This window comes from Phyllobates terribilis, unplaced genomic scaffold (genome assembly GCF_046119375.1).
Source record: "Phyllobates terribilis strain yellow unplaced genomic scaffold, ASM4611937v1 Scaffold_4__5_contigs__length_816908805, whole genome shotgun sequence".
Classification (NCBI taxonomy): Eukaryota; Metazoa; Chordata; class Amphibia; order Anura; family Dendrobatidae; genus Phyllobates; species Phyllobates terribilis.
Window position 1 is genome coordinate 700,809,072 of NW_027362764.1, and position 23,610 is coordinate 700,832,681.

A 23,610-nucleotide genomic window follows, 5' to 3' on the forward strand; every position below is an offset into this window, starting at 1 on the left:
ATTTTTTTATCGGATGGTCCATGGACTCGTACAGTTTTATAAATCCATTCACACATCCATGAAAATCACGGATCTGAGAATGAGATCTGTGAGGCAGCACACCGACACTGCACACAGATGCAGGAATGTAGCTGTATTATATATAGCACAGCACTTAGTAAATAGTGTACTTGACGCGTCCGTGGGGTACCCGGAGCCGGGCATGTAGATGCTGGGGGTTGTAGTCACCGTGGCGGTGACCCGGTCCGTGACCCAGGTGGTCAATCCAAGGGCAGTAGATGTATGTAGGTTATATAATGTCCACTGCGGAACAGTCCTCTGAAGCCGGTGGTATAGCAGCAAAGGTGGTATAACTCCCCACAGGAAGAGTTAGCTTCAGGGCAGTGTGTGTGGATGATGGTGGTTGTGCAGGGTGTCGAGGTGTAGAAATAACCACAGAGTCCATGTAGTGCAGTCCCACGGTCTTTACTGGTAGCAATTAGACAGGCCTGGACTGGAGTACTGGCTAGAGATAAGAGTCTGGTCAGTCTGGGAGCAAGCAAACAGTACTCCTGGACAGGTGGAGTTGTAGGCCTGCCGTTCTCACTATACTCTTTGGCTATTCTGCTTGTAGCTGTGTTGTAGCCCACGTCCTTGAGTGTAACGTGCCATGCTCACCCGTATGGCTGGCAGCTCGGGCCTTGTGGATGCCTCGCTCCTCCGTGGCGGTACTGGTCCCTCTGTGCTACTGAGCCTCCGGGCGTCTGATGGGGCCAGGAGACCTGCAATCTCCTGCCCTGCGGTATCTGCTGCTGGGCCTGAAGGGTCCCACAGCCTCGGACTCCGGTGTCCAGCTCTTGGTGTAGTCCAGCTTGGACGAGCTATCTCCAGCTCCAGTCCCTAGCTCCTCTCTCCTCGATGTCCTAAACTCAACTCCTCACACACTAAGCTCAACTAAACCCACCTCCAGATCCAGTTGCCAAGGGGAGGATCCTCCCCTTGCTGGTCTAGAGCCAGGAAATGTTGCATGTATTGTGTTCCGGACCAGGAAACCCCTGCTTGCCTCCAGACATGGCATTACTTCTTTTGAGGGAAGCAATACCACTGTGGCAACCAGACCCTTGGCGTGCCACATACTCACTTATTATGTATAGCATACTCCCTTAGTATATAGTGTACCCGCTTATTATGTATAGCGCCATCCTTAGTTATAGTTTCATCTTTTATTATGTATAACATCCTCCCTTATTACCTACCATCCTCTCTAGATCTAGGGCTCACAGTTGGGGGATCATACTGTGTTGGGGTCAGCATACTTTGCCCTGGGAGTTGAAGGAGTTGAAGTGAGGTACAGTAGGGTCATTATACTGCGCATGTGGAGGAATTCACCATGGGGGTATCATATTGTGTTTGGGGGACACTTTTGTTGACATAACACTTTATGGGGCAATGAAAGAGGGACCTAGGAAGTCAGCAGGAGGAAAATTACTATGTAAAGGCTGGAAGGTTGTGAGATCTGCTCTTCTGTGACCCTGACAATTATTTACATTTTTTGAGGAGGGGGTGGGGGGCCCAATTAGAACTTCTGCTATGGGGCCCCATGATTCCTATGTACGCCCCTGCAGAACGGGTAAATAAACCAGGTCAATAACAGGAGAGAAGAGACAAAAACACTAGACTGAACCCTGGAGACTAACAGGAACCAAAGCTCAGGCAGGGAACAGGAGGAGTAGCAAAGTAGTATATCCTCTACTGGCAGGGGATAGGCTGGGGAAGACCAACCCTGCAGGACACAGCAGGGTGGAATTCTTGCAGAATCTGGCAGCGCCTCTTTATGGCTAGAAGGAAACAGAAATATGCTGCAGAGAGGTAACTCAGTTTGGCGGCTGGACATGGAGAGCAGAGCAACGAGCGCAGTGAGTAGCATGGCACTGGGGAAGCGTGCAAATTACTGCTGTGACAGTGCAATACAGTCCGCTGAGCAAGTTATCTAATCCTATCATTTGTGATACATTACGTGTATTTTATCCTATCATGTGTGACAATCTCCTGACCCATGTATCTTATCCTATGGGTAAAGTCCATTGAGCCATATATCATATCCTATTGCTATCATGTGTGACAGAGTCTGTGTAACTAATCTTATTATGTGTGATACAGTGAGCAAAGCAGCGTCAACTAACAGAATTGGCTCTGCCAGCCGTCCTCCGTGACGCTGTCCACATGTCGGTATCACGTTGCAGTCACCAACAAAATATCTCCACACTATGATCCTAAACTTCATCCTTCCTTATCCTTTTGCAATCAACAGAAGGAGAGGAGAGGACTGATGCTAAACTTCATCTTTCCTTATCCTTTTGCAATCAACAGAAGGGGAGGAGAGGACTGATCCTAAACTTCATCCTCCCTTATCCTTTTGCAATCAACAGAAGGGGAAGAGAGGACTGATGTCACATATGTGAGCAGACCTCTCCCACTTTTACTGCAGTCGTAATGCGAACTAGTAGTGCGCTAGGTTTTCACAGCAATTTTCAGCAGCAGCTCCCCCTAGTGTTTAAAAGTACAGCAGCGGCTCCTCCTAATGCTTAAAAGTAGCAAATATCAAACTTTTTAATAAGTTTTTCAGATTTTATACCATTAAAAAATTGAAATACTTTTTTTTATTAAAACACTAATAAAAAAAATGTAAAGTAAGTGTTGAAAAAAAACTTTTGATGACAGTCTCTTTAAGGGTGAGATAGACAGGTGGTCTACTGGACCCACATACTCTTGAATCTGGTCCTGACTATAGCAAACAACTGTGATTTGTTTGGGATGAGAAAAGTGTATTTTCCCCCCCAGACTTCCGACTTCCAACAATAACTGCACAAATCATATAAAACAGCATGCTGGATAACTTTTTGCTGACTGATAAGTTCACCCTATTGACCAGGAATTTTGTGTTCAATTATTACTACCTGTCTGTGGGTGAATACACACTACAAATGGTCCGATTTAATATAGAAAAGCTTTTTCTCAAATAGTTTTCTCTTCTGGGGATTGCAATACATTTAACATCCCATAACCTTCCGTGAGTGTTTTAAGAGGCGTCCAGCTAATAGGTTTCCTCTGGATCAATATCTGTTTGATTTCCCAAAAGGTAGTAGTGTAGTGTTGATGAATAAAAGAACAAACCACAGAATGGATTCTTCCGCTGCTTTGATAGATTATATCCACATACAGAGGAGAAGAAAAAGGAAGATTGTCCCAATGGACTACATGAAAATCCAATTTGACAGGGTAGGATAACTCTAATACTTCAGAATTAGAGGAAAATCTCACAATAAAATAAAAAACGTTACTTGAAACAAAGCATGACAAGAGAAATCAGTCAGGAAGATGGATTATACTGATATGGTTACATAAGACTTTCCAGAATACTATGCATTGTCTAGCTTATTTCTATGGTCAGGCTGGTGCATTTCTATGGGATTTGTTTTTTCGGGAACTACTCTTTGGCCATGGCTATGTAATTGTCGATATTACTGTGATACAGCAGGGGAGAGCTTTAAGTTATCAGAACTGTGTGGGTAGCATGTGCCCATAGTGTTGGGTACAGTCTTTACTGAGCACTGTTATGTACGGGTGCCAATTGCATTGCAAAGTTTGTGGACTCCGAAAACTCAAGATTGTCTTGAGCGTTGGGTTATGGATACTACTTCAGGAAATGCTCCTTCTTTGGGGAGTTTTTGGAGCAGTTTTTCATTTCCCGAAGCAATTTTGAAGTGTTTTTAGTCTTGATGCTTTTTGGGCAGTCTTCTAATTGGACAATGCCTAGTTTTGGAGTTTTTCCCATCAGTAGAAGTTTCAAAGAAGTGACATTCATTTTCTTTTCTCCCACCAAACACTTTTAACCCCTGAAGGAGAAGAAAACGCTCAAGACTGAACATATGACCTGAAAAGTGTTTGTTTTTTTTCAGTAGAATTGAATGATGATTCTTTCAGGTGTTTTTTGGAGCTGACGCACTTCAAGAGACTCTTCAAAATACTCTGTGTGCACATACCCTTAGAGTACAGCATACAGTAAAAAAAAAATACTGTGATGTAAATCGCAGCTTGTCACTAGGTTCAGAAAGACAGCGAGATTGGCCATAAGCTTTTGATTGCACGTGGGCAAAGGAGCATTGGAACAACTTTTCCCTGACCCCCTTTTCTTACTGGTCTAAGTACGTGTCCTCTATTGGAAGAAAAGCGTAAAGTGCTGAGAAAGTTCTTACGCTAGGACTGACGTCAGTGAGGTGAATGGAGTTCATATGCTATGAACTCCGCCTACCTTTCTCACACCACTGATGTGCACTATCACACGCAGCTCAGTGTCTCTGCTGGATGCCAGGCTGTATGGTTGCATCATGCAACCATTCAGCAAGGCATCTAGATGTAGAGTAGTAATGTCAGCTGCCAATCAAAAGCTGATATCAACCCCAATACTATTATCCCACTTGCTACCGAACCAGGAAAAGTGGGAAGAGCTGAGGCTAAGCGCCAAATTTTGCACATCTTATGGATGTGCCATTTCTGGGGGCGGTTGAGAGCTGATGTTTTTAGTCTGGGAGGGAGTCAGCATCTATGGCCCCTTCCTAGCCTATTAATATCAGCCCACAGCTGTCTGCCTAGCCTTTGCTGGTTATTAATTATAGGGGGGACCCAACCTCATTTTTTGGGGAGTCCATCATTTTAATAACCAGTAAAGGCTAATTATTCAGCTGTAAGCTGATATTAATAGCCTGGGAAACTTCATGTGATTACCCCCTTTCCCAGGCTAAACATCAGCCCCCAGCTGTTGGCTTTGCCTCAGCTGGTTATTAAAAATTCGGGGGACCCCTATGCCATTTTTTCTTTAATTTATTTAATTACTAGCTAAAAACATGAACATTAAACTACACACACACTGCATTACTTATATATGTCACTGACATCTTTCTATCCATCTATTCGATGTATATATCCATTCTATTCTGACAGGTCACAATTTGAATGAATTTACTGTACTCGGCTGATGAAATGTCAGGTTTTCTAGGAGGTGGGTGCGTAAAAATTGGACGGCACACACATGGTCTGTGTGTTGTGCTATTTTTTTCTCGCATGCATTGACTTGCATTGGCGAGTTTCGTCCAATATACGCGGCCAATCGCAGCATGCTGCCATTTTTTTCTCAGTCTGATCTGAGGGAAAAAAAAAAAAAAACGCAGATGAGCAGGGACTCATTAACATTGGTGAGAGTGCAATCCGATTTTTTATCGGATTGCACTCATCCATTTTTCTCGCAGATGAGTATGAGCCGTTAATGAAGACATCTGCATGGTGGTTGTTCTTTAATGAGCATTTGAAGTTATGGTGCAATAAGCTTCGGTGCTCTGGGGCAGGACTGTAGGTAGGGTCTTCGGGGCCAGCCTCTGGTGTCTGAATGACCGGTCACTGCGTTGTGAGTGGCCTGCTTTCTTTTTGTAAGTTCGCACTTGTGCCGTACTCGGCGCAGGTGGTGCTTGCGCACATCTCAGCTAGTCAATAAGTTGATATCTCAATCTAAGCATGCGCCAACAGCGGCGCCATTTTATTGAAGTCCACCGAGAGATCACTCTGCGCAAGCACCGCCTGCGGCAATGACAGTGTCGGAGCGAACTTTTAAACAGGAGGTAGATACAGACAGCTGAGGCAGGTGGAGGGGTTGGGACAGGAGTCAAAGACCCTACGCAAAGTCCAGCCCCTGTGGACCTAACGCTTATTACACAAAAGGTTCAAAAGTGGATTAAAAAACAACTACAATGCAGATTTATTCACTAAAGGCATCTACCGTACTTAATCTTTATAACAGCGCCATCACGGTCATGCCTTAATTTTAACATGCAAAATTGTGCTGACGGGTTCACTTTACACTGCTGCCTCTGTTCTGCAGAAACTGAAATTAGACGGTGCGATTTTTATAGGGGCTACATCCGCTACAAGGCTATGTGCTTAATTATAATGTCAGTTTTGGCTGACAGACTCCTTTTAAAATAGAAAATGGCTTTTTCTTTAGTGAAAGAAATATTATACACAAATGAATCAGATCTACCTCCAGTTTATTGCTCTCCAATATACAGTGGCTCTGTGCATATTACATATTTACAATGTATGCAGATACATACGAGATGATCGTTTCAGCACCTTTTTATGGACAGGAGAATAAAGCAACAAAAAACACAATCAACAAACATAACGGCATTAGGGGTCAGAAACGAGCAGGTACAAGGAACAGATCATTCTGAAATGTTCTTCACTTGGTTGCATAGCAGCTTTTAACAAAAAAAACTATATAAGCAGAATTTCCAACACAATGGACCATAACTGATGTAAATATAGTGATTATATGGAGGAAATTACTGTCATATACCATCACCCAACAAAACTTCCAGGCAACAGTAAAAATTTGGTTTAGCATTCAGCACTGCGAGGCTTCCTCCTAGTATTATCTCAGTTGGGTGTCTCCATTTTGAAGAAATGGTGCCTGCCTGGCTGCCCTTCCTATAAGGCGCTGATGGGGAGAGTGACCAACCATTTATAAATTCCTGGACGGTCCACGGGAGACTTTTTTCCATGTTCTGTCCAAATAAAAATTGACACATCAGCGATTTTTTTTTTTTGAGGAGCTGGAGAAGCTGCGGATATTTTACAGATTATTGTGATTGGAAATGTTCCATGTAAACTATAAAACTGTGATGATTACAATGTCTTTACATCAGTATTTTAGGCAGTGGACAAATATTTTTTGCTGCCAAAAGAGACAACTTTGCCTCCGCAGCACGGGAGAAATGCAGAGACACTGTAGATGACCGGATCCAGCCAGCTTCAGCGCGGCATTTTCAGGCTCTCAAGCAAAGAGCAAGCGGTGTGTGCTCCTCACCCAGGTAACTAGCCGCTCAGAGACAGCAGGGTGGCTGATGACCTAGGTATCGAGCTGTAAACTATGGAATAAACTCCTCCGATCTTGAGAACAAGAGAGGGATTTTTAGTCTAAGACAACCCCTTTAAGACTTAGATGGGTTTTAGCTAGTGTTGAGCGCATGTGCTCGTTACTCGAGTTTGCCTAGGGTGCTCGGGTATGCACCGATTATCGCGGGTGCTCGAGTGACATGTTTGCGTCCCCATGTTTTGTGGCTGTAGAACAGCCAGAAAATATTTGGGGATTGCCAGTGTTTGTCAGGCAATTTCCGAATGTTTTGTGGCATGACAAACTGCACATACGTCGGGCGATTGGCATCCTGTTTAGACCTGGCAATTAATAGGAAATGCCAGTAATCAGCTGGTGTAAATGCACCCTAACTGGCAAATTCTCCAGGGAAAAAGATATACAATGGCTCTCCAAGGAAATAGAAAACTATCTTACTGTACAAGGAGATCGACTTGTAGAGTAACTCCATTAGGTGGCACTTGGGAGATGGTTTTCATTTGGTTCTGGTATGAACGTGCATATCTTCAGACTTACTGTATCAGAGCAGCTTGTTGCCTTAAAGTACAAGCTGCCATCTGCTCTCAGGGGACATGTACAACTATGTACTCACAAATCCAGTAACAACTTGATAAAGCAGCCAACCAGAAAAATCAAGGGATTATTTAGAATTAGGAATATATTTGTATTTTTTTTTAATGAAAGGCTTTGCTGGATTGCAGCTGAGCTAATGCAAGTGAATGAGACAATTCTGGAAGAAAAGCAGAACTTTTTTTCTACTGTAGGAAAAATCCATTTAGGGTATGGGCACACAACGCCTTTAGGACACAAACACACCCGTCGAGAATTTTCTAGGAGAAGCCACTTCAGGAATAAATTGGCTGTCTTTTTCCTGAAGCGGCTTTGGTGGTGGTTTTACCGTCTTTTTTTGTGGCAGTTTCAGAGAAGGAGTTTTATTCTATAGTTTATACTGTAACTAGAAAGCTGCCCAAAAAATTAACCTGAAACTTCTTTTAACCGCTTTACGGTTTCCAAACCCTGAAGTGGTTAGAAGACATAACAACAGACTCAGCATTGCCGTGCATTATGTTAAATTTTTTTCAGTGGATTAGCATTGCTTTTTCAGGTGGTTTCCAGTTGGAGTCCACCTGAAAAAGACGTCATGTGCACATACCCATAGAGTGGTCTTACACGCAGCACTTTTTGGAAAAAGTTCTTTGAGCCAAAATCAGAAATTGATTTGAGAGGAAATCTAAAGAAAGGACTTCTAGTTCTCCTTCCTGATGGATCCACTTCTGGCTTTGGCTCAAAAACTGCAGTGGTATTTTTCCAAAAACATGCAATCTGAAACCACCCTTAAAGTGCATCTCCAGATATGAATGCACTTGCATACTATGTAAGAGAGCTGGCAGTCCAGTTGTGTAGAACAGTGTTCATCACCAACTCCAGTCCTCGTGGCTCACCAACAGATTATATTTTCCATAGTATAGGTGATGGAATTATCTCCTCTAGTGAAATACTAAGGAAGTCCTAAAACATGATCTGTTGGTTGGACTTAAGATGGGGAACACAGGTATAGACTACTGCTGGAATCTAGTGATGAGCACAAGTGTTCGTTATTCAAGTTTGCCTAGGGTGCTCGGGTATGCACAGAGTATCGCGGGTGCTCGAGTGACATGTTTGAGTCCCATGGCTGCATGTTTCGCGGCTGTTAGCCACAAAACATGCGTGGATTGACCATGTTTGTCAGGCAATCTCCGCATGTTTTGTGGCTGCCTAACAGCCGCGAAACATGTGGCTGCGGGGACTCGAAGATGTCACTCAAGCACCCGCAATACTCAATGCATACTCGAGCACCCTAGGTAAACTCGAGTAATGAGCACTTGCGCTCATCACTACTGGAATCCCCTATTGTAAGTCTCCTTAGTAGGAGAAGTTTCCAGAATCACATGTGGGCCTAGGGGACAGAACTGCCTGCAGCTGGGGGTACATTTTGCAAGTGGGGCAATGCACACATACACTCAAGTCATGCAACAGTTCCAATCTCCAATATAGCCCGGCATATAAGCTACAGCTTCATTAGTAACCGTCATGCGACTTTCATGCGATTTGTGTGCAATGTTTTAATATTAATTTTGGAGTCACATCAATGGGCTCGAAATTAAAAAAAAAACCAACATGACAAGTCCAATAAATTAAAGCAGAACATTTGCACCTTATTGCCAACCCTCTTTACAGTCTTGAGCTATCTAGAAACATGAACACATGACTTCTACAGAACTTCCACCTCCCTGAGATGTTGTGACAAAAAAACCAACAAAAAAAACAAGTAATTCCACAGGACATATTGAGAAATTACACAGAGCAACTGCTCAGAGTTTATCATTAGCACATGAAGACCAGTCCAAACTCTTGAGATTGTGCAGCATTCGAGTTTTGAAACTGTAAAGACATCAAAGGTTCTAGAGAAAACTTAACAAGTTTTCTTGCATTAAACACATAAAAACTGAACAGAAAATGATCTGAGGACACAGACACGACGCAGCGCTGAAAATCTTGGGCAATAAATAAACGCTGCTACTCCGTGACCCCTTTTTCTTTGACTTTCATCTTTCTGTTTTGGCTGCCGTGTAAGTAACTAATTAACCAGAGCCCCATATGTAATGCTGTTTGATTTTGGCTGGATTTTATCCACTGATTCTTTTCCTGCAGAGAGAAAAAAAATGTAATTAATAAAAAAAAAAAATCTTTCCATTCCATTTTCCCAATAGGACATTAGTGGTGTTACTTTGACAAGTTGCTCTTAGGAAATGTTAAGACGCCCTTTTAACCTACACACAAAACACCAGAGAGCGAAATCTGTTACTAGAAGTAATCCAGTCACTCGTTAGGTGAAAAGCCTTAAAACGTTCAGAGGATCTAAAGTTGCGAAATAATTAATACAAAGTGTTATCTGGTGCTACCAACGTTAATTCAATGTGGGGAGTATTTGCTAGTGTGATTGGGCAAATCCCCATGTTACCTGAAAAAGTAAGGCCTCATTCACATATCAGGTTTTCATGTACGAGTCCTATCCATTTTTATTTTCATGACAGTTTATGGGGCTGTTCACGTCAGTGATGTTTTTTGTGGATTGAGTGGTTCATGCAAAATTGTGGAGACATATCTGATTTTGATCCGTGTGTCAACTCAAAATCGGCAATGCAAGTCTAGGGGTCCGTGAAAAAAAATCAGACATCACTCAGATGCCAACCATGTGCTGTCCAATTTTTCATTGACTGATAGATAGAAGGTAGAGAAACTTATTTTTTTCCTTCATAATGGAAACTGATGAAAACCACTGATGAAACTCCATTCGTTTTTCTCGTACATGAAAATTCACGTGTGAATAAGCCCTAAGGCTTCATGCACATGAGTATATTGTGCCTAAGTATAACTTCTAAATCTTGGAAATATTGGGCACACTATCTTATTAGGCATTTAATTTCACATAGGGACATACCGAGGGTTTCACATCAAATTCCATATGAATTTGACAGAAAATAGTGGCTTGACCCATTGGATGCCATAGTATGGAGGAACTCTTCTCTAGAATATCTCTGTCATACTGTGCCATATGGTAAACACCATGCGGTGGCAAATGAGTTTATTTTGCTGTTTTAGGCTACATGAGTTTTGGATGTTGCAGCTTTTCTGCACATATTATGTAAATTATTTTACTTGAATTTTTTCATGTGTTTGAATGCATTATTTTACATGTGTTTCTATTCCATTTTTGGCGCTGCTGTTTTTGTCTCTTTTTGGTATGTCAAGCTTTAAATAAAGTTGATTTGATTTTATACTTCCAGGTATTTGGCTTTGATAATATTTTATTGATATAGTCATGTGTGGATTACATGTGTATAAGTGCGTATCTGCAGCGGAAAAACACTACAAACGCTTATACAGGTGTGTTCAAAATAATAGCAGTGTTTTCAAAAACATGAGTTAAGCACAAAATCTTTATACTAGTTTTTATTTCCATGCATTAGGAACATTGCACACTGTTTTCTAATTCAAAACATGAAGAGAAATGTATATAATTGTTAACTACTTTACAGAAAATAAAAAAATAAACATTGGGCTGTTCTAAAAAATAGCAGTGTCTGTATTTGTCTTTACAAACTCACAATATGTACTTTTTTTTTAGGCTTTAGCATTCCTGTGAATCACTAACTCAATATTTAGTTGTATGACCACAGTTTTTTTAGAACTGCTTCACCTCTTTGTTGCATAGAGTCAACCAACTTCTGTCACCTGTCACCTTTTATTCCAGTCCAGGATGCTTTGACTACATCCTAAAATTTTTTGGCATTTTTTTGGCTTTGCTACAGAAGCTGCATTTTTGATGTCACCCCACAAGTGTTCTATCGCATTAAGGTCCGGAGATTGGCCTGGCCACTCCATAACCTCAATTTTGTTGGACTGGAACCAAGATTTTGCTTGTTTACTGCTGTGTTTAGGGTCATTGTCTTGTTGAAACACCCATTTCAAAGGCATATCTCCTTCAGCGTAAGGCAACATGACCTCTTCAAATATTTTAATATATGCAAACTGGTCCATAATCCCTGTTATGCGGTAAATAAGACCGGCACCATAGTAAGAGAAACATGCCATATCATGATGCTTGCACTACCATGCATCACTGTCTTCAGAGTGTACTGTGGCTTGAATGCAGAGTTTGGGGGTAGTCTGACGAACTGTCTGCGGACCTTGGACCCAAAAAGAACAATTTTACTTTCATCAGTCCACAAAATGTTTCTCCATTTCTCTTTAGGCCAGTTGATGTGTTTTTTGGCAAATTGTATCCGCTTCAGTACATGTCTTTTTTTAACAGTGGAACTTTGCGGGGACTTCTTGCTAAGAGATTAGCTTCACACAGGAGTCTTCTAACTGTCACAGTACTCACAGATAACTTGAGACTGTCTTTGATCATCATGGAACTGATTATTGGCTCAGCCTTTGCCATTCTGGCTATTCTTCCATCCATTCGAATGGTAGTCTTCCATTTTCTTCCACGTCTCTCTGGTTTTGCTTTCCATTTTAATTCTTCCATCCATTCGATTGGTAGTCTTCCATTTTCTTCCACGTCTCTCTGGTTTTGCTTTCCATTTTAAAGCATTGGAGATCATTTTAGCTGAACAACCTATCATTGTCTGGACTTCTTTATAAGTTTTACCCTCTCCAATCAACTTTTTAATCAAAGTACGCTGTTCTTCTGAACAATGTCTCGAACGACCCATATTTCTTAGGCTTTCAAGGAGAAATGCATGTACAACATGTGCTGGCTTCACCCTTAAATTCACCTGATTCACATCTGTTTCTTCACAGAATGTTTGACCTCACTAATTGAACTCCACACTGCTATTATTTTGAACACACCCCCTTTCAATTAATTATTCAAATACACAGACTCAAAAACATCATGAATGCGGAGTCTGTTGGTTTTCTTAGAATCTATTGCACCAACTGGTAAATTGTTTGATATGTGGTGATATAATTTATACCAAAAACAGTGATCAATCTGGTTAGTCATATTGGACAGCTATCATTTTGAACACTACTGTACGTATTTTACCTGCAGACTTTCTGCATCCAAATGTAATTCTATGGGAAAATCCGCACAGAAAACTCAGCGTACCCGCAAGAGAAAATGACATGTTGCGGATTTGAAACATGCAGCGCAGGTCAGTTTACGCTGTGTGAAAAACAACAACACAGTGGGCAGGAGATTCTATAAATCCCATCCACTTTGCTGGAACTATAAGAGGCTGCGTTATGTAGTGACAATACACTGTGTAAAAAATCTCACCAAAAACTCATCGTGGGAACATAGCTTTAAAGTTTTTTTTTGGTTTCACTCAACTCTGGCTTTTCTGACATTACTCAACTCCTCCCAATATGTTGTAGTTTCCAACGCTGCAGTCAATCGGTCAGCTATGTGTCCCTGAACGGCTCATACTGTCAACTCGAATAAAATCGCCAAACTCAGTGATTGGCTGCAACACTGTTGACATGATGTCAGCACTGCAGACAAGAACATAAAAGGGAGCTGCATCGGACACTCAGCACTGGACCAGCTGAATAAAGCACTTTAAAAAAACAAAAAACTTCTAGGGGAAGAGTGTTTTTCCGAAACTGGAAAACCTGTTAAACCTGCTGTTTTAGATATTTAATAGAAAAAGGTTTTCCCTTCCAAGTATAAAATCTACTTTATCGCTAAGACATTGCCATTGTTTCTGGTACATTCATCTGAGTAAAGCGAAGTTCACACAACTGTATTTTTGGTCCGAGTGCTGAAATAATTGACAACACTAGGAAAAATATTATTCAACTGAATATTCAGATGAATGTTGCTTTTTTTCACACAAATCCAATCTGCGCGTGAAAAAAAAATCACGGCATGCAATAGTGTCTTCCATATTTTGGATGAGGCTTGCATATTCACGTCTATGGGTGAGCAAAAAAAACCTTGGATCCCATACGTATCAATTGTATAGCATGAGATTTTTATGGATACATTGCAATTTTTAACCAACTGTATTTGGTCTTGTAAATTGTATTAGCCATTTATGTATAAAAATGGATGTGTAAGGATGACAACTGAGATCAAAGTCGTCTTTTCTGGATGAAACTTGGATGATTTTTTTTTTATATGCTCATACAAGCTTGGCTGAAGGCAGAGCTGCAATACTAAATATAACCCAGGGACATAAAAAACACTAAGTAAAAAGACATTTCAAGATTTAGGTCCCGATTAATCTGTACTTTTGCGCCTCTTTTTGGAGTAAAAATGTGATTTTTCTGTCCTTGTCACTTTTTAGTTTTGCAATGTGGCCATTGTTTTCATTATCCGGATATTTTGCCTAATTCATAATTTCAGACTTTTCAAAATGTTTACACAATTATACTCCGGTTCCATAGTACAGTACAAAATATTTCTATTTTTTTTGCGCAGTTGAAAACTAAAGTGCAATGTTTTAAAGTTTCTTATGGAGTAAAGTCGCATTTTAAGTGCAAATAGACCAAAAAGACTCTTTGCATTTGCACCAAATTCATCAAACATTGTGTTCCATTGTGATGAATTTGATGCAAAATGATAGAAGAGAGATAAAATAGAACTTAACGAAGTTTTCCACCACTTGGACAACTCCTTCTCATACCCCATGTTTGGCCCCGATAAAATAAAGAGGCTTATACTCACCTCCTGTGCCGTTCCCGGTAGTGTCAAAACTTGCGGTCCTGGGGCTCTCGTGCGGTTGTTGTGACACGTGGTGACCGGCGCCCAATCAGCGCTGGTGTCACTGTCTCCGCCTTGAGACAAATTGAGCATGAAGAGATTAGTTGCAGCCTGGACTTCCTCTTCATGTTCAATTCAGCAGAAGGCGCAGACAGGGACGCTAGCGCTGATCGGGCGCCGGACACCATGTGTCAATTCCACCACACCAGAACCCCCGGGACCACGATTGCCAACACCGCTGGATTGGAGCTGGCACGAGAGGAGAGTATAGGCTTTTTATTTTATCGGGTCCAAACATTTAGATCAAGAAGGGGTTGTCCTAGTAGTGGACAACACATTTAAAAACTCCACAAATGATGAATGAATTGAGGCCATAATGTTATGTAGTGAACATTTTAATGGGGTGTTCTTGAGTTTTTATCTTCAGGAGTACAGTGCTTTTGCCTCCCAACTTCCTGTTGGCTAGGGGATAGTGCGCGCCTGAAGATTAACAGGTCGTGCCAGTAGCATGGCGGTGCCGCAAACCTAATCTGCCTGATCTCTGATAGTCAGGCAAAGGCAGCTTTTGCTCTGCAGCATAGGAGGATAGCAGGCATTGAAGCTGAATCCAGAGATCCAACCAGTTTCAAGGCAGCACTTTCAAGCTGTAAAGCGAACTGCTTGTAAGCACACTGTCACAGGTGTGTCAGAAGTGACAGACAGTCGCTATGCAGTTGGTTGCAGGAGATCTGTACGTTTGGCATTACAGACACCTTCTTAGATGCTGTCTCTCTAGGACCCAGCGGCTACCTTCCGATGGCTAATTAACATTCTGACCTGGGTGTATAAATACCTGCTGTCTGCTAGAGGGAGGTGCCGGCGGTACTCATTACCCTTTGTGAAGACTCGGAGCAAGTGCATTACTTCATTCTCTCTGGAGCTTTGAGGACGGGTGTTCATCTCTTTGAAGTCGACTAAAAGCTAAGCTATCTTCCCTTGTTCGTTCCCCCTTGTTGACTTTAGAGGTCAGTGGGGATCAACTAGCACTCATCCCCCTCCCTTCCCTAGCCAGGGCTTAACGCCAAGGAAAGACAGGGCGAGCACATTTCGAAAAGAAAAAAAAAAACCCTGACACTTTCCGTTTTTTTTGTGTGTGTGTTTTCTGGGTGTATTTTTTTTTCCTTTCTCCTTTGTATGGTTTCAGTTGCAGAGCTCGCAGAGCGGCTGCGCAGTCTGTCTCTGGAGGTGAATGACCTCCGATGTGAGGCTCAGCAGCGACTACAGATCACCAATGTGGGGGTCTCTGCAGGTAGGCCTGTCCAGCCTGAACCCAAGGTTGCCCTCCCAGACAGGTTTTCAGGAGGTAGGGACAAGCTTTTTATTTTCAAGGAGGCCTGCAAACTGTATTTTAACCTTTGTCCTTACTCCTCTGGAAATGAGGAGCAACGAGGGTTGGAATTGTGATCTCTCTACTGCAGGGAGATCCTCAGTTGTGGGCGTTTTCTTTACCACAGGACTCGGTTTGTCTCCAGTCTGTGGAGGGTTTTTTCAGGGCTCTGGCCCTCATCTATGATGACCCAGACCGAGTCTAGGCTACGTCGCCTTCAGCAGGGAAATCGGGCAGTGGAGACGTACAGTTCTGAATTCCGTAGGTGGGCAACGGATTCCAAATGGAATGACTCGCCCTTAAAAGTCAATTTTGTGAGGGTCTTACTGAAAGGTTGAAAGATGCCTTAGTAGTATATGAAACCCCTCAGTCCTTGGAGGCTGCCATGTCGTTGGCCACACATCTTGATAGACGCCTTTGGGATAGAGGTGAGACCACCTTCTCCGGGGCCTTCTTGTCGGGGTTGTGTACCTCTGCCGGGGGAGCGGTCTAAGGGTGAACCAGCACTGGGGGAGCTGGAGGAACCCATGCAGTTAGGGGGTGTCTCTGCATCATACATCCCCGGAGATTTGCAAGAAAATGTTTTTTTTTTGTGGAAAAAAGGGACATTTTGTTGGAACCTGTCCTTCAATTCCTAAACAAAAGGAGACTCGATTAACTCTTGGTAGTCTGGAGTTGAATAGACAAGGGGTGCATTTGTTGCCAACCTGCAGTTCCCGGTTTGTTCTGACGGCAGAGGTGGTGCTAGTGAGCAAAACCGAGAAAATTTCTGTGTTTGTTGACAGTGGAGCAGTAGTCAGCATGGTTGATGCTGCGTTTGTGAAAACTCATGTTCTTGCTTGCCGTCCTTTAGCTAAACCTATTTCCATCTTCGTCATCGACTCGGCGCTACTTCCACAGAAAGCATTTCCTCAGATTGTACAGTACATAATCTAAAACTGATAATGGGGTCAGTTCATTGCTTGTCCTTGACAATTTTCCCACACCTATTGTTTTGGGTATTCCTTGGCTTGTTAAACATAATCCATTGGTGGATTGGCAAATCGAGGAGATTATTGAATGGGGAGATTACAGTCATGAGAACTGTTTAGATATTTCCCTTGCTACTGGTTCTACGGAAATATTACAGGCTTTTCTATCTGGTTTTGAGGAAGTTTTTTCTCAGAGTGGGAGTCAGGATTTGCCTCCTCATCATACATATGACTGTCCTATTAACCTGACCCGCGGAGCTAAACTACCGAAGTCCAGACTGTATAATCTTTCTGGCCTTGAGAGACAAGCCATGAAGGATTTCATTGCGGAAAGTCTGGAGAAGACCCTCATCTTTGCCCGTGGTGGCAGGGTTCTTCTTTGTGAGGAAAAAAGATGGCGGTCTCCGTCCCTGTTTAGATTTCTGTGAGTTAAATCAAATTACCATCCATGATCCATACCCTCTTTCTCTGATTTCTTCAGCCAGGTTGTAGGAGCTAAAGTATTCTCCAAGTTGGATTTAAGGGGAGCCTACAATCTGGTTAGAATCAGAGAAGGGGACGAATGGAAAACAGCATTCAATACCCCTGAAGGGCATTTCGAGAGTCTGGTTATGTCTTTCGGTTTGACCAACGCACCTGCGGTATTCCAGCATTTCATAAATGGTACTTTCCATCATTTGGTGGGGAGGTTTGTGGTGGTCTATCTGGATGATATTTTGGTTTACTCACCTGATTTTGAGACACATCGGGGGCATGTTAAGCAGATGCTCCAGATATTAAGGGATAACAAACTTTATGCCAAACTGGAAAAATGTGTTTTCACTGTTCAGGAGGTGCAGTTTTTGAGGTACTTGTTGTAATCTTCGGGTTTTCGGATGGATCCTGAGAAGATCCGTGCAGTCCTTGATTGGGAACGTCCCGAGAACCGGAAGGCTCTACAACTTTTTCTGAGCCTTACTAATTTTTACCGGAAATTCATCCAAAATTACTCTGTGATTGTGAAACCCCTTACTAACATGACTAAGAGTGGGTCTAATTTTTTCAAATGGTTGGATGCTCACCTCCAGGCTTTTTCTTCCTTAAAGAATCATTTTGCCACTGCACCTATACTCAGTGAACCCGATGTTTCCCAAACCTTTATTGTGGAGGTTGATGCGTCGGATGTCGGGGTTGGGGCTATGTTGTCTCAGGGTCTGCCCCCTGGTAAATGGCGTCCATGCGCCTTCTTTTCTAAAAAAATTGTCTTCGGCTGAGAGAAGTTATGACGTTGGTAATAGGGAACTTTTAGCGATCAAATTGGCGTTTGTAGAATGGCAACATTGGTTGGAGGGGGCTGTCCATCCTATTACTGTTATTATTGACCATAAGAATCTGTCATATCTAAGGTTTCGCATGCCCGTCTGTCTGGTACTCTTCTTCCGCTACCTATCCCTAGTAGGCCATGGACACACTTGTCCATGGATTTTATTACTGACCTACTGGTTTCTGCAGGCAAAAAAGTGGTTTTGGTGGTTGTAGATAGGTTCAGTAAAATGGTTCACTTTGACGTATTACCTGGACTTCCAAATGCCAAGACACTGGCTCAGGTGTTCATAAATGAGATTGTGAAGCTTCACGGGGTTCCCTCTGATGTGGTGTCAGATCGGGGGACCCAGTTTGTTTCCAAGTTCTGGAAGGCATTCTATTCTCGACTGGAGGTGCAGCTGTCCTTTTCCTCTTCCTTCCACCCTCAGTTGAATGGACAGACCGAGCGTGTCAATCAGAATTTGGAGCCCTACCTCAAGTGTTTAGTCTCCGAAAATCAGGAGGATTAGGCATCCTACTTACCGCTGGCAGAATTTGCCATTAATAATCATCATCAAGAATCCACTGGCAGGTCACTGTTCTTCGGTGCATACCGTTATCATCCACAGTTTGGTACCTTTAGTGGGGGAGGAGCTTCGGGAGTTCCGGAGGAGGAAAGGTTTGTTTCGTCAATCTCCTCGGTGTGGCAGGGTGTTCTGAGTAATTTAAAGATCATGGGAGACAGATATAAACATATGGCTGACAGAAAAAGCTTGCCAGGAACGGACCTGAATGTGAATGACTTTGTGTGGTTGTCTACCAGGAATATAAGATTGAAAGTTCCTTCTTGGAAGCTGGGACCTAGGTTTATTGGTCCCTATAAAATAACCACCGTCATTAGCCCAGCAGCGTTTCGTCTTGAACTTTCCCAGGCCCTTAAGGTCCACAACGTGTTCCCCAGGTCCTTACTCAAGAAGTATGTGGAACCTCTTGAGCCCTCGCCTCTACCACCTTCCCCAGTGATGGTTGATGGTAATCTGGAGTTCCAGATTTCGAGGATTGGAAAATTCTTGTCTCCAACATCGTTCTCTACAATACTTGGTGCACTGGAAAGGTTATGGTCCAGAGGAGAGGATGTGGGATTCAGCATCAGAGGTGAACGCTCCCAGGTTGGTTCGTTCATTCCACACCTCTTATCCTGAAAAACCCGGTCCTGAGTGTCTAGAGGCCACTCGTAAAGGAGGGGGTACTGTCACGGGTGTGTCAGAAGTGACAGAAATTCGCGCTGCAGTTGGTTGCAGGAGATCTCTACGTTTGTTATTACAGACAACTTCTTAGAGGCTCTCTCTAGGACCCAGCGGCTACCTTCCTCTGGCTAATTAACACCCTGGGTGTATAAATACCTGCTGTCTCCTAGAGGGAGGTGCTGGCGATAATCATTACCCTTTGTGAAGGCTCGGAGCAAGTGCATTACGTCATCCTCTCTGGAGCTTTGAGGACCGGTGTTCATCTCTCTGAAGTCGACTAAAAGCTAAGCTATCTTCCCTTGTTTGTTCCCCCTTATTGTCTTTAGTGGTCTGTGGGGATCAACGCCAGGGAAAGACAGGGCGAGGTTCGTGTGCGGCGATTGATGAAGAGCCAATATGGGGACGTTAGTGGAGACAGGGTGATACTAGATCAGCCTAGGAGGTCTCCACTCCCCCCTTTCCCTAGAGTCTGGGCTCCCTTTCCCTCTTTGTGTTGCACTAAGTCTTTACCACATCTTGCATGACACATGCGCACCTTGTTTAAGAGACCGACCACCCCGGTTAATAAAATGAGACCACCTGGCATTAACGTGCAAAAAAACTAATAACGAATGTCAAATTTTATTCTTTTTGGTGACAAAATTTCCCGTGATATTTCTTAATGGCCATACTTATGTGTTTAAGAATATTTTCTTAGACTGGTGCAGCCCATACTCCTCTCATCCTGCGTCTGGCACGATTCACTGTTGCTCACAAGACTGAATGAGATAATCCTTTACCTATGGGACCTACTCTGGCCCAGGACTAATTGGGATTCCTATAGTATGCTGCATTCAAGAGGAACGCTCCCAATTCCCTGCCTGTGGAAATCTCTAAGTGTGGAAAACATGAGAGCCCTCAATTGGGAAGTGCAAACAGCTGTCAATGTGGAAATCATCACAACATACTTATGGAGTGCTATGGACTAATGTCTCTGAACATGTAATGATGAAAAACTACATTCCTACCCTTTTTTAACAAGGTCGATACTCGCCAGCTATCCGGACAATTATCACTTCAGCACCGATCTTTGCTAGTCAGTATTTCTCCGGATGATGCAGCAGATCATGCTCCAGAGCCGACGTTCCGATTAGGACCAGAAGTTTAATGCTCTTGACAGATAATTGAATTTTGTAACAAAACCTGCATCGCTATTTACAAATTTCTATTTTTGGCCTCTTATTCCCCCCCCCCCATTCATGTCCTTCAGACAAACCCCATCCCATCTGTGGTTTCTTATGTTGAACTAGGCAATTCTTCATACACTTTGGGGGCTAGTCATTAAACTTCTGTGATTTCTCTTTATTTCAACGTAGGCAAATGTCAGGCAGAAAATAATTGTAAACCAGTAATAGAAAATAAGTAAGACGTCCTTATTAAAAGAGGCTATTAATGATAAATTGGTCACCAGGTTTTTGCTAGCCTATCCGAGAGCAGCATCATTTAGGGACAGAGACCGTGATTCCAGTGACGTGTCACTTACTGGGCTGCTTGCTGTAGTTTTGATACAATCAATGTATTTTTTGCTGCTGATCTACCAGTTCTCTGAATGCTGAGCTCTGTATAACCCCGCCCACATCACTGATTGGATGCTTTCTGCCTATGCAAAGTGTATACAAAAAGCAGCCATTGAATGATGTGGGCGGAGTTATACAGAGCTCATGAATATGGAGGACTAGTGATCCACAGGTTTACTAGTCCTCTAGTGATAAAATCACTTGTACAGTGGTGTTAAGTTTTCAAATGAATGTATTTATTATTAAGGGAAAAAGAAATCCAAACCTACAGGGCCCTGTGTGAATAAGTGATTCCCCCCCATTTAAACATAATTTAACTGTGGTTAATCACATCTTTGGGGAGCTGAGTTCAATCTCCCTAGACACACATGCCTGATTACTGACACACCTGTCCTCAATCAAGAAATCACTTAAATAGGACCTGCCTGACAAAGTGAAGTAGACCAAAAGATCATCAAAAGCTAGACATCATGCTGCGATCCAAAGAAATTCAGGAACAAATGAGAAACAAAGTAATTCAGATCTATCAGTCTAGAAAAAGTTATAAAGTAATTTCTAAATCTTTGGGACTCCAGTGAACCACAGTGAGAGCCATTATCCACAAATGGTGAAAACATGGAACAGTAGTGTACCTTCCCAGGAGTGGCCAGCCAATCAAAATTACCCCAAGAGAGCAGAGATGACTCATCCAAGAGGTCACAAAAAAACCCACAACAACAGCCAAATAACTGCAGGCCTCACTTGCCTGTTAAAGTCAGTGTTCATGACTCCACCATAAGAGACTGGGCAAAAAAGGCATGTATGGCAGAGATCCAAGACAAAAACCACTGCTGAGCAAAAAAACAAAGGCTCATCTCAGTTTTGCCAGAAAACATCTAGATGATGGCCAATATTTTTGGGAGGATACTCTGTGGACTGAGAAGACAAAAGTATAACTTTTTGGAAGGTGTATGTCCCATTACATCTGGCAAATTAACACAGCATTTCAGAAAAAAGAACATCATACCAACAGTAAAATATGGTGGTGGTAGTGTGATGGTCTGGGGCTGTTTTGCTGCTTCAGGAGCTGGAAGACTTGCTGTGGTAAATGGAACCATGAATTCTGCTGTCTACCAAAAAATCCTGAAGGAGAATGTCCGGCCATCTGTTCATGACTTCAAGCTGAAGCGTACTTGGGTTATGCAGCAGGACAATGATCAATGATCCAAAACACACCAGCAAGTCCACCTCCGAATGGCTTATAGAAAACAAAATTAAGACTTTGGAGTGACCTAGTCAAAGTCCTGACATTAATCTGATTGAGATGCTGTGGCATGACCTTAAAAAGGCGGTTCATGCTTGGAAACCCTCCAATGTGGCTGAACTACAACAATTTTGCAAAGATGAGTGGGCCAAAATTCTCCAGAGCATTGTAAAAAACTCACTGCCAGTTATGTTGATTGCAGTTGTTGCTGCTAAGGGTGGTCCAACCAGTTATTAGGTTTAGGGGGTAATCACTTTTTCACACAGGGCCCTGTGGGTTTGGATTTCTTTTTCCCTTAATAATAAAGTCCTTCATTTAAAAACTGCATTTTGTGTTTACTTGTGTTATCTTTCTCTAATATTTAAATTTGTTTTGTGATCTGAAACATTCAAGTGTGACAGACATGAAAAAGAATAAGAAATCAGGAAGGGGGCAAACACTTTTTCACACCACTGGATATCAACAGGAAATTATCAAAACTGCAACAAGCAGCCCAGTAAGTGACATATCACTGGAATCAAGGTCTCTGCCCCTACATTATGCTTAGCTCAGGTTAGGTAGTAAAAACCTTGGAACAGATTCCCTTAAATAAGAGATCCTATTAGTATATTCTCCTGCAGAACAACTACATTCAAGCTTAAAGGGAACCTGTCCACTATTAACCTGCAGATATGGGCTTTATCTGCATGTTAATAGCGTTCCAAAGTTGCCCGGCTGCTGCGCTGAAAGCTCAGCTGCTGGGAAGAAATTATCTTTATTCCTTCCAGCAGTCTGCAGCTTTCAGTCATGGAGGTGCGGCTTCAGTCACCGCTCAAGTACACAATGAGCGGTGGCTGTAACCGCGTCCCCGGCACTGATTGAGACAGCCAACTCAGCGGTGCATCACTACAGAGTTAGCTGTCAGTCAATGCCGGCGGTGCGGTTACAGCTGTACTCACTATGTACTGAGCAGTCACTGATGTCGCACCGGCCGTGCATCCATGACTGAAAGCTGAAGGCTGCTGAGAGGAATAAAGTTAATTTTCTCCCGGTAGCCTGGCTTTCAGTGCAGCAGCCGGGCAGCTTTGGAACGCTATTAACCTGCAGATTAACCCCATATCTGCAGGTTAATAGTGTTTTAGGACGTGACAGGTTCACTTTCAAATGTTAAAGGAGACGTCCATATGGGTCAGATATACTGTGTTTCACAGTGGCAGTTCTTTGTCAAAATCCCACATCAAATCAAAGCAGATTTCACCCTTTGCATTGCAAGTGGTGAAAATCCGCATTTCAAATCCACAGCGCAAATCGATGTTTGTTGCGTAGTTTATCGATGAGATTTTACAAAACCCAAAACCTCATGCACAATGCTAGTATTCACTTTCTGTTTAAAAATCCACAGCATGTCTGACCTGTGCGCACAAACCCCAATAAGGACAACTACTCATAAAAATGGTCAATGCTGGTAATCACGGACCACGTGGTTTCCCTGTTGATCTATTAGTTAAAATTTATAGCATTTTTTTTTTTTAAAGGGCAGTGATCTCTACTTGGTTAGATTAGTCAGCAGCTATGGGATCACATTCATTAGTTCGGCTTGTGTTATGTGTTTTTTACCTTTCCTCTTAGAGCCTTCACTCCCTGGTGCAGGCAGCCCAACCCTTGTGCCAATGACAGGCTAAGCAAATGAGAGGCAGGAGGAGACAGAGTCAACTTTCAAGTGGTCATAAATGAGTTTACAA

At 42.7% G+C, this 23,610-nt stretch overlaps 1 protein-coding gene and 1 long non-coding RNA gene across 3 annotated transcripts in view; one reads left to right on the top strand and one right to left on the bottom strand.

The window, feature by feature from the left end:
* Positions 1-23,610, top strand: part of LOC141265915 (uncharacterized) — a 104,645-nt gene that overhangs the window by 47,529 nt on the left and 33,506 nt on the right. The window lies entirely within an intron of this gene.
* NIPAL2 (NIPA like domain containing 2) overlaps positions 6,061-23,610 on the bottom strand; it is a 192,014-nt gene continuing 174,464 nt past the window's right edge. The window contains exons 11-12 of one of the 2 annotated variants that reach the window (XM_073679609.1): positions 23,486-23,546; positions 6,061-9,649 (exon numbers count right to left, since the gene is read on the bottom strand). In XM_073679609.1, the coding sequence (XP_073535710.1) occupies positions 23,503-23,546 (44 nt within the window). In that variant the 3' untranslated portion in view covers positions 6,061-9,649; positions 23,486-23,502. The remainder of the gene's footprint in view (positions 9,650-23,485; positions 23,547-23,610) is intronic. The other variant, XM_073679607.1, reaches the window with a different exon arrangement.